This window comes from Stegostoma tigrinum, chromosome 38 (genome assembly GCF_030684315.1).
Source record: "Stegostoma tigrinum isolate sSteTig4 chromosome 38, sSteTig4.hap1, whole genome shotgun sequence".
NCBI lineage: Eukaryota > Metazoa > Chordata > Chondrichthyes > Orectolobiformes > Stegostomatidae > Stegostoma > Stegostoma tigrinum.
The window spans coordinates 10,143,678-10,154,567 of NC_081391.1; the positions used below are offsets into that span (position 1 = coordinate 10,143,678).

The 10,890-nt window shown below is 47.1% G+C and overlaps 1 protein-coding gene across 2 annotated transcripts in view; it reads left to right on the forward strand.

The window, feature by feature from the left end:
* The window catches only part of LOC125447159 (guanine nucleotide-binding protein subunit alpha-12-like), a 65,023-nt gene extending 56,193 nt beyond the window's left edge, over nt 1-8,830 (forward strand). For both annotated transcript variants that reach the window (XM_048521340.2, XM_059640450.1), the window contains one exon: nt 2,885-8,830. In XM_048521340.2, the coding sequence (XP_048377297.1) occupies nt 2,885-3,454 (570 nt within the window). In that variant the 3' untranslated portion in view covers nt 3,455-8,830. The remainder of the gene's footprint in view (nt 1-2,884) is intronic.
* The last annotated feature ends 2,060 nt before the right edge of the window (nt 8,831-10,890 follow it).

Here is a 10,890-nt window from a genome sequence, read left to right on the forward strand (position 1 = left end):
GGCTGTGTGAGTTTCCTCTGGGTGCTCCGGTTTCCTCCCACAGTCCAAAGATGTGCAGGTTAGGGTGGATTGGCCGTGCTAAATTATCCCATAGTGTCCAGGGATGTGCGGGTTAGGGTGGATTGGCTGTGTTAAATTGTCCCATAGTGACCAGGGATGTGCAGGTTAGGGTGGATTGTCCATGCTGAATTGCCGTAGTGTTCAGGGATGTGCAGACTCAGTGGGTTATAGGAGAATGGATCTGGGGATGGATGCTCTGAGGGTCAGTGTGGACTTGTTGGGCTGAAGGGCCTGTTTCCACGCTGTAGGGAATCCGTGTCAAGCTGACAGGTCTGCAGCTCCTGAGTTATCCTTTATCCCTTCTTTGTACAGTGGTGTCACATTTGCAACCCTCCAGTGAGCGGCCTGGAAAATTTCAGTCAACATTTCCACAGCTTCTTCCATTACCTCCCTCCACAATATAGGATGCACCCTTTCCCGGGCTGCTGACTTCTCCTCCAGGAGCTCTGTCAGCCTTTTGTTACCACTTTAGCAAGGATGTTGCTAGGCTGGAGAGTTTGAGCCATAGGGAGAGGATGAATAGGCTGGGGCTATGTTCCCTGGAGCGTCGGAGGCTGAGGGATGACCTTATAAAATCATGAGGGACTTGGATAGGTTAAACAGTCGATGTCTTTTCCCCAAAGAAGGGGCGTCCAAAACTAAAGGGGCATAGGTTTAAGGTGGGAGGGGGAAGATATAAAAGGGACCTCAGGGGCAACTTTTTCACACAGAGGGTGGTGCGTGTTTGGAATGTGCTGCCAGAGGAAGGCCGTACAATTGCAAATTTTAAAAGACATCCAGATTGGTACATGAAAAGGAAGGGTTTAGAGGGATATGGGTCAAATGCTGGCAAATGGGACTAAGTTAGTTTAGGATAGTGAGTCAGCATGGACGAGTTAGACCGAAGGCTGTGTTTCTGTGCTGTATAACTCCATGACTCTTCGAATCAGAACATTGCTCAGTCGCTCCACATACACATCTTTACTTGGCTAATCTTCGAATTTGGTAAAGACCGAAGCCACGTACTCATTTAATATAAACTTTGCTTCAGTGAGCAGCTTATTCTGCTTCTTCCTTAGCCTCCTATTCCATGCTTCACTAATCTTTTAATATCAACATTTCAAAACTTGTTTTAGTGCCGCCTGCCATCCTTTCCTCATGCTGCCTGTTAACCTTCCTTATTCTAGCGATAGCCTTTCCCCCTTGTTTGAGATACTCTTCCTGATTTACGTGGCTACATAAGCTCTGTCCCACAGCCTGGAGAGGATGTTTCAATTAATGTGACAGGCCAGAATCCAATGCCCCAGATGTAAGACGGTCTCGATTAAATCCGATCAGGAATTCTGCAAAAGCAACTTGATTCAGAAGGTGGTTAGAGTGGGGGAACTTACTGACCCAAATTTCATCCTGTGGTGAAATGTTAAAATGATTGCACTTAAGGGGAAACTGGACAGTTCCTGAGGTGGAAAGGAATGAAAAGACAAGATTGGAATAAAATAGAATGGAATAGAATGGAATGGAATAAAATAGAACAGAATGGAATGGAAAATAATAGAATGGAATGGAAAAGAATGGAATAGAATGAAATGGAATGGAGTAGAATGGAATGGAATGGAAAAGAGTGGAATAGAATGGAATGGAATAGCATAGAATGGAATGGAATAGAGTAGAGTAGAATAGAATAGAATAGAATAGTATAGAATAGAATGGAATGGAATAGAATGGAACGGAATAGAATGGATTGGAATGGGATGGGATGGAATAGAATGGGATGGAATGGAATAGAATAGAATGAAATAGGATGGAATAGAATGGAATAGAATAGAATGAAATAGAATGGAACAGAATGGAACAGAATGGAGTGGAATGGAATAGAATAGAATTGAATAGATTGGAATAGAATAGAATAGGACGGAATGGAACAGAATGGAATGGGATGGAATAGAATGGAATGGAATAGTATGGAATAGAATGGAATGGAATAGTATGGAATAGAATGGAATAGAATAGAATAGAATGGAATGGAATAGAAAAGAATAGAATGGAATGGAATGGAATAGAATAGAATGGATTGGAATGGAATAGAATGGGATGGAATAGAATGGAACAGAATAGAATAGAATGGAATGGAATAGAATGGATTGGAAAGGAATGGAATAGAATAGAATAGAATGGAATGGAAAGGAATGGAAATTTTTTGTCCAATTTACAAAAGAAAAGTGAAACATTTTGTATGTCACCATGCCATGATGCATAAATTAATGACAGAAGTCATAAATAACAAGAAGAAAATGTAGAAGCTTGTCACAGTTCAGTTAATGACCCCTGGGTTCGGCAAAGTTTGGAAAACCAGGCTGAAGCTGCCACGCTCTCCCGAGACTTGACTCCCATTGGCAGGACTCGGTCTAAACGCCAGACTGCTGGAATACCCTAAAGTCACTAAAGTAGACCTCCAGGGTGGCATGAGTCCACCAGACCGGGAGGCCGTCCAGGCTGGCACCAGGCCTACACTGCCATTCCAGACCTTGTCACTGGGCCTGGGCTGGGAGATGACACTATGCGCCCAATTTGTTAAAAGAAGGTAAGGTACCAAAATAAATGGGAACATTTTACAAAAAAAAGGAAAGTAACGAAAAGCCGAGCGGACAAGCTCCTGGGTCAGGAGCCTGCAGATTGTGCTGATACTCTGCCGCCATCTTGAATAATCATGAGGTGACAAGTGTTGAAAGAGGCTTGTAGCACTAGCACAGGGCTGATGTGTCTGGTTCTCCACTACACCATGTAACATTATTGTTTCGGTTGTCAGGTTGGCCATGATTTTGCTTGTGCCTTGCTTTCTTCCCAGAATTACCTTCCCACCAAGCAGGACATCCTTCTGGCTCGGAGAGCAACCAAGGGAATTGTTGAGTATGACTTCCTCATCAAGGGCATCCCCTTCAGGATGATGGATGTGGGCGGACAGCGCTCCCAGAGGCAAAAGTGGTTCCTGTGCTTCGAAGGCATCACCTCCATCTTGTTCATGGTGTCGTCCAGTGAGTTTGACCAGGTCCTGATGGAGGACCGGCGAACCAACCGCCTGGTGGAGTCGATGAACATCTTCGAGACGATTGTGAACAACAAGCTCTTCGCCAGGGTCTCCATTATCCTCTTCCTGAACAAGACCGACCTGCTGGAGGCCAAGGTGAAGACAGTCAACATCGAGAAGCACTTCCCGGACTTTGAGGGGAGGCCCCACCATCTGGAGGATGTCCAGAAGTACCTCCTGTCGTGCTTCAACCGCAAACGGAGAGATCGCAGCCGACCTCTCTTCCACCACTTCACCACCGCCATTGACACGGAGAACATCCGCTTCGTCTTCCACGCTGTCAAGGACACTGTTCTCCAGGAGAACCTGAATGACATCATGCTAGAGTGACATGAGGCACCGCCTGCGTGCCTCGTATGCCAGGGTCACGCCGAGGTTGCACAGAGGCCAAGAGGACGTGACCCCACACACATGGAGGCAACTGACAATGAGAGATGAGGAGCAGGACCAAGGCGATGGTGTATTTAATATTTAAGATGTTGTCTCCCTGATATTCGGGATCCTGTTTAAAATTAAGATCGATTTCGCCAATTGGCCTGGCCCTGGTGATTTAGTGCTTATTCCTTTTGGATTCCATGCTCACCTCCATTTTGCCTTCGCTTCCCACCAAACCCCAACAACATTGGCTCAGCTACTAAACAATTCCTCTGTCAGGCCGCATTCTCCCTCTTTCTAGGAGGGTGAACCTGGGCAGTGGATGTCAGTGGACTATTGAACTGAGGGAAGCATCACCAAACTGCCACCCACCAGGGTAAGGCAGTCACTCGATAGCACTGAGGTCTAATAGCCCTGAAAGATTACTTTCCAGTTCCATTCCCAACTCAAGCCAACAGAAATTTGAGGCATTTTGACCATCAAAGGGGTCAAAGGCATACAAAGAGAAGCAGAGTGGAAAATCAAATTGGCTATGATGGAGTCATTGAGTCAAACAGCATGGAAACAGACTCTTCGGTCCACCTAGTCCATGCTGATAATAATCCCAAACTAAACTAGCCCCACCTGCCTGCGCTTAATCCATATCCCTCCAAACATTTCTTATCCACATCCTTATCTAAATGGATTTTAAACGTTGTACCTGCGTCCACTGCTTCCTCTGGAAGTTCGTTCCACACATGAACCAAGCTCTGTGTAAAAAAGTTTGCCCCTCATGTCTTTTATAAATCTTTCTACTATCTTGAAATCCCCCACCCTAGGGTATAGAAATCTGCCATTCCCCTTACCTATATCCATCCTGGGATGTGATTTATAAACCTCTAAAAATGGTCTCCCCCCCGCAGCCTCTTACCCACCAGTGAATTATGTCCCAGCCTATCCAGCCTCTCCTTTTCACTTGAACTCTCTATTCCTGGCAATGACCCGGTAAATCTGTTCTGAGCCCTTTACAGTTTAGTAATATCCTTCCAATTACAGGATGACCAGAACTGGGCACAGTGCTCCCAATGAGACCTCGCCAATGTCCTGTACAACCTCAACATGACATCCCAGCTTCTGTCCTCAAAGGTCTGAGCAATGAAGGCAAGTGCGCTAAACACCTTCTTAACCACCCTGTCTACATGTGACACAAATTTCAAAGAATCATGCACCTGAAACACCCAGATCCCTTTGTTCTACTGCACTACCCAAGGCCCTATCATTAATTGTGTAAGGCCTGAATTTTGGGCTAGTACTGAGGGGCCCAATGACCTATATCTGCTCCAAAACCATATGATTGATTTGATTCAATGAGAGTCAATGCGAAGTGAAGAACCAATGACCTTGCCCCGCTGAACATTTGTTGTTCTCTGCTGGCTACTGAACATTGTTGTGATGGGATCAGACCGGAGAGAACACCCTGAGTCTGGTACAATTTCTCATTGTCAATGTTCAGGGAGACAAAACCGGTAGGATATTCTCGAATGAAAAATGGTAAAGTTTATCGCTGGTGTTAATTATTTGCTTCTTTCCAAGAGAGGAATTCTGATGGTGAGTCATTCCCTTAGTTTGGGGTGATGCCATGGTGATAGCTCAGGGCTACCAATAATGTAGGCCCAGGCTGGTGCTTTGGGGACACGGTTTCAGTTCCCATGGCGACTGGTGGAATTTGACCACAGCTAGTTCAATATGCAAAATGCTGGGCCCAGCCAGCAACGTACACATCCCACAAATGAATAGAAAAAAAGACTCCCAGCAACTTGGTTGAATCTCAGCTGCCCCTGTGAAATGGCTGAGAGAGGAACTCGGTTCACAGGGCAACTGGGGGTGAACCTAGCCAATGAAACTCACATCTGACCAAAAGAACAGACGAAATGGAGGGTCTGGCATGCCCTGCCCAACTCAACTCAACCCATTGAAGGCACGGGGAGAAGATGGAGAGGGGGGACTAGGTGAATTTCTAACCCTTTGAAATGGCATAGCGAGATGTTCGGGTCAAGGGCAATTAGGAACGAGCCAATATCCAATATTTGCCAATATCCCAGGAAATCCGGATCTTGCCATACACTTTGCTTGACACAACCTTCTGCCCACTGGCCTCCTCTTTCACTTGGGTGCTTGGCCACATATCAGCCTGACGGTGTCACTGCCGAATCCAGAGGTCCTGTGCTCGAGTCCCACTCCACGAACGGGTGGTACCCCAACGTTGGCACTGACAGAGTGCTGCATCCCTGTAGCCTCCACTTTCTGACTGAGATGTTAAAACAGAGCCCTCCGAGGTAAACATTAGCGATTCCAAGATGTGGTTTTCATTGCTTTGCTAGCAATTTCTGTTCTTGCCTCAGAGGATCTGATGATCATCACCTTGTTGTAGTGGGATCTTGCTGTGCAAACGTTGGCTGCCGTGGCTTTACAGTATGGCACTGCACTCCGAAGGGAGAGCGTTTTGCTACACCACGTAGCTGGCCATACAAATGCATGGTTCTTCTTGTTGCATTTTGACCCCTGTCCTGTCACCAGTGCCGAAGGGAAGGCCAACGGCTTCAGTTTGCAATAACAGCTGCTGTTTAGGACTGCCATTAGCGCCCAACCCTTGGTATCTGCTGTCCTTGAGGCTGGATCAAATACTGTCCGCTGTGCATTGAGGAAAGTTTAATAACTTTGTAGTTGGCAGGATGGACTGGCACTGGGTTTCTGTTGGTGGTAAAATTAGAAACTTCCTTCATAAGGCTACTGGATCTCCTGACCCTTCGCCTAGTAACTGCCCAGCTCTGTCCACCCAACCAACTTGTGCTTATCCCACCAAGAGCTAAACAAACTAAAAAAAATTGGAATGTTCCATGTTAACGCTGGTTAGGAACGTTGGGAGCTCAATAGGCCAAAGTTCCTTGCCATTGGCCAGACAACCAACTAGTTAATTACTAGTTAACGTGCAGCAAACCTGTTCCTTGGAATTGTGCCAGGGCCCCAGGAGCCCCCTGTAGTTGGCTAATCCTGTTACACTGACAATGACCTGGCAGGAACAGAAAGACTAATACATCCCCAGGAGTGAGTTCCAGGCTGCAGCTTGATCAAGGGCTAGGCTAGTTGTATGTTGAGTAACAGACACACAGGAATGAGTTACAGACTGGACCCCGAGTGAGGGGATCAGGTGTTTAATATATGGAATAACAGATACCTGGGAGTGAGAGTGAGTGAGGGGTTCAGTTTGCTGTACTCTGTCTTTAAGGATAAGTTTCAGAATGGAGGCTTCATGTTCGGAATGTCAGCACCTGTCAATCTTAGCACTGAGAGATCCACAGATCATGAATAAGATTTCTCAGTGTCGTGCGATCCACTGCAGAAATTGGAGTGATTTTGTTCGGACCAGGGAGTTCATCATCAGCGAAAGACTGATGCTGCAGCCAGGTTCCTGTCACACACATGGGAAGGTGTCAGAATGAAGGAAGCTGTGAATTGAAGGTGATCCCAATATCATGTTGGACACGTTTGCTGCTAATGGCTGTTCAACCAGGGAGACCCATGCTGTGGTCAGTGGATTCAGGAAGAGGGAATGAGTTGATGACCAGTGTAGGTGGACATGATCAATGCTTCAATGTAATCCAGGGGCAAGTGAGAAGCGTTGAGTGTGAACAACAGGTGCAAATGGGGCTTCCCGGTATCGTCTTGAGGGGATTGCAGGGTGTTCCAGTACCTACAGTAGGGGTCAGGTTGCCCTAGTGATTTTAGAAGGGGCAAGAATGTGTCCCAGTGCCTTCAGCAGGGGCATGGGGTCTGTTCCAGAGTGACCAGCAAGTATGAGGGGTTCTGAGTTTGATGGAGTTGGGGGGGTGATCTCAGTTTGATTGGGAGGGTTCTTTGATAGAGGGGGGTTTCTTTGTTTAATTGGGGTTGTTCTCGGCTTGATTGGCATAGGGCCTCGAGGTATCCAATGTATTACTGATTTTAAGCAAATATTTATTATCATACTGTCAGAGGACTCACAGTGACATGTGCCTGTGTGTGTGAGAGTGAGTGTGTGTGTGTGTCTGTGTGTGTGAGTGAGTGTGTGTCTGTATCTGTGTGTGTGTGTGTGTGTGTGTGTGTGTCTGTGTGTCTGTGTGTGTCTGTGTGTCTGTGTGTGTGAGAGTGTGTGTGTGTGTGTGTGTGTCTGTGTGTGTGTGAGAGTGAGTGTGTGTGTGTGTGTCTCTGTGTGTGTGTGTGAGAGAGAGAGAGAGTGAGGGAAAGGGAAAGAGAGGGGTGACTTGCAGAAGTGCAGAGGTGAGAAGTGAGAGGAGACAAAGGGAAGTGAAATAGTGAAAACTGGAAAAGCGAAGAGAAGTGAAGGGAGATAGTGACAAAGGGATTATCCACAGGGACAGCAGGACAATGAATAAAGGAGGAAAGTGTCTGGTAAAGATACAAGGTGAGTGAAAACATTGAATCTCATCCCCAAGCTGTCATCCTTTTGCACAATTTGTCAGAACAGAACAACTAGGAGCAGGAGTAGGTCATTCAGCCCCTTCGGCACCTGTAATCCTACTTTTAGCGATTCATGCACAAGGACACCCAAGTCCCTCTACACAGCAGCGTGCTGCAATTTTTTACCAAACATAGTCCATTTTGCTGTTATTCCTACCAGAACGGATGACGTCACACGTATCGACATTGTATTCCAGCTGCCAGACCTTTGCCCACTCACTCAGACTATCTATATCCCTCTGCAGACTTTCAGTGTCTTCTGCACACTTCGCTCTGCCACTCACCTCAGTGTAATCTGCAAATTTTGACACAACACACTTAGTCCCCAACTCCAAATCATCTATGTAAATTGCAAACAAATGCGGTCTCAACACTGATCCCTGAGGCACACCACTAGCCACTGCCCGCCAACCAGAAAGACACCCATTTACCCCTACTCTTTGCTTTCTACTGGTCAACCAATCCTCTATCCATGCCAATACATTAACTGTAATACTGTGCAACGTTATCTTATGTAGCAGCCTTTGGTGTGGCACCTTGTCAAATGCCTTCTGGAAATCCGGATACACCATATCCATGGGTTCCCCATCGTCCACCATGCAAGTAATGTCCTCAAAGAATTCCACCAAATTAGTTAAACATGACCTACCCTTCATGAAAGCATGATGGGTGTTTCCAGTGGGACAATTTATATCCAGATGTTTGGCTATTTCTTCCTTAATGGTAGATTCAAGCAGTTTCCCCACTATCGAAGTAAAGCTAACTGGCCTATAGTTACTGAGAGATAATGGGAACTGCAGATGCTGGAGATTCCAAGATGATAAAATGTGAGGCTGGATGAACACAGCAGGCCAAGCAGCATCTCAGGAGCACAAAAGCTGACGTTTCGGGCCTAGACCCTTCATCAGAGAGGGGGATGGGGGGAGGGAACTGGAATAAATAGGGAGAGAGGGGGAGGCGGACCGAAGATGGAGAGCAAAGAAGATAGGTGGAGAGGGTGTAGGTGGGGAGGTAGGGAGGGGATAGGTCAGTCCAGGGAAGACGGACAGGTCAAGGAGGTGGGATGAGGTTAGTAGGTAGCTGGGGGTGCGGCTGGGGGTGGGAGGAAGGGATGGGTGAGAGGAAGAACCGGTTAGGGAGGCAGAGACAGGTTGGACTGGTTTTGGGATGCAGTGGGTGGGGGGGAAGAGCTGGGCTGGTTGTGTGGTGCAGTGGGGGGAGGGGATGAACTGGGCTGGTTTAGGGATGCAGTGGGGGAAGGGGAGATTTTGAAACTGGTGAAGTCCACATTGATACCATATGGCTGCAGGGTTCCCAGGCGGAATATGAGTTGCTGTTCCTGCAACCTTCGGGTGGCATCATTGTGGCAGTGCAGGAGGCCCATGATGGACATGTCATCAAGAGAATGGGAGGGGGAGTGGAAATGGTTTGCGACTGGGAGGTGCAGTTGTTTGTTGCGAACTGAGCGGAGGTGTTCTGCAAAGCGGTCCCCAAGCCTCCGCTTGGTTTCCCCAAGCGGAGGCTTGGGGACCGCTTTGCAGAACACCTCCGCTCAGTTCGCAACAAACAACTGCACCTCCCAGTCGCAAACCATTTCCACTCCCCCTCCCATTCTCTTGATGACATGTCCATCATGGGCCTCCTGCACTGCCACAATGATGCCACCCGAAGGTTGCAGGAACAGCAACTCATATTCCGCCTGGGAACCCTGCAGCCATATGGTATCAATGTGGACTTCACCAGTTTCAAAATCTCCCCTTCCCCCACTGCATCCCTAAACCAGCCCAGTTCATCCCCTCCCCCCACTGCACCACACAACCAGCCCAGCTCTTCCCCCCCACCCACTGCATCCCAAAACCAGTCCAACCTGTCTCTGCCTCCCTAACCGGTTCTTCCTCTCACCCATCCCTTCCTCCCACCCCCAGCCGCACCCCCAGCTACCTACTAACCTCATCCCACCTCCTTGACCTGTCCGTCTTCCCTGGACTGACCTATCCCCTCCCTACCTCCCCACCTACACCCTCTCCACCTATCTTCTTTGCTCTCCATCTTCGGTCCGCCTCCCCCTCTCTCCCTATTTATTCCAGTTCCCTCCCCCCATCCCCCTCTCTGATGAAGGGTCTAGGCCCGAAACGTCAGCTTTTGTGCTCCTGAGATGCTGCTTGGCCTGCTGTGTTCATCCAGCCTCACATTTTATCATCTTGGCCTATAGTTACTGTTTTTTATCTCTTTCCTTTTTTAAACAGTGGAGTCACATTGGCTGTTTTCCAATCTGCGGGAACCACCCCAGAGTCCAGTAAATTCTGGTAAATAGTTACTAGTGCATTTGCTATTGCCCCCATCACTTCCTTTAGTACCCTGGGATGCATTTCATCAGGGCCCGAAGACTTGTCTACCTTTAGACCCATTAGCTGGTTCAGCACTGTCATCTTAGTGAAAATGATAGTTTCCAGCCTGCTATACCTTTCTTGCCGTTAGTTTTCAGCATGTTATTTGTGTCTTCCACTGTGAAGACCGACACAAAATAATTGTTTAATATCTTGGCTATTTCCTCATTCCCAGTTATTAAATTGGCCTTCTCATCCTCTGAATGTTTACCTTCACCACTCTTTTGTGATTTACATATTTATAGAAACTTTTGCTGCCTGTTTTTATATTCTGAGCTAGTTTACTCATAATCTATCTTGCTTTTCTTTATAACTTGTTTTGTGGCTTTCTGTTGGCCTTTAAAGATTTCCCAGTCTACTAGTTTCCCACTCCTCTTTGCATTTTTGTATTTTTTTTTCAATCTGATACTTCCTTTATTTTCTTAGACATCCATGGCTGGCTCTCTCTTTTCCTACAGTTCTTCCTTATCACTGGAATATACTTCAGCTGAGCTCTGTGAAAAATTG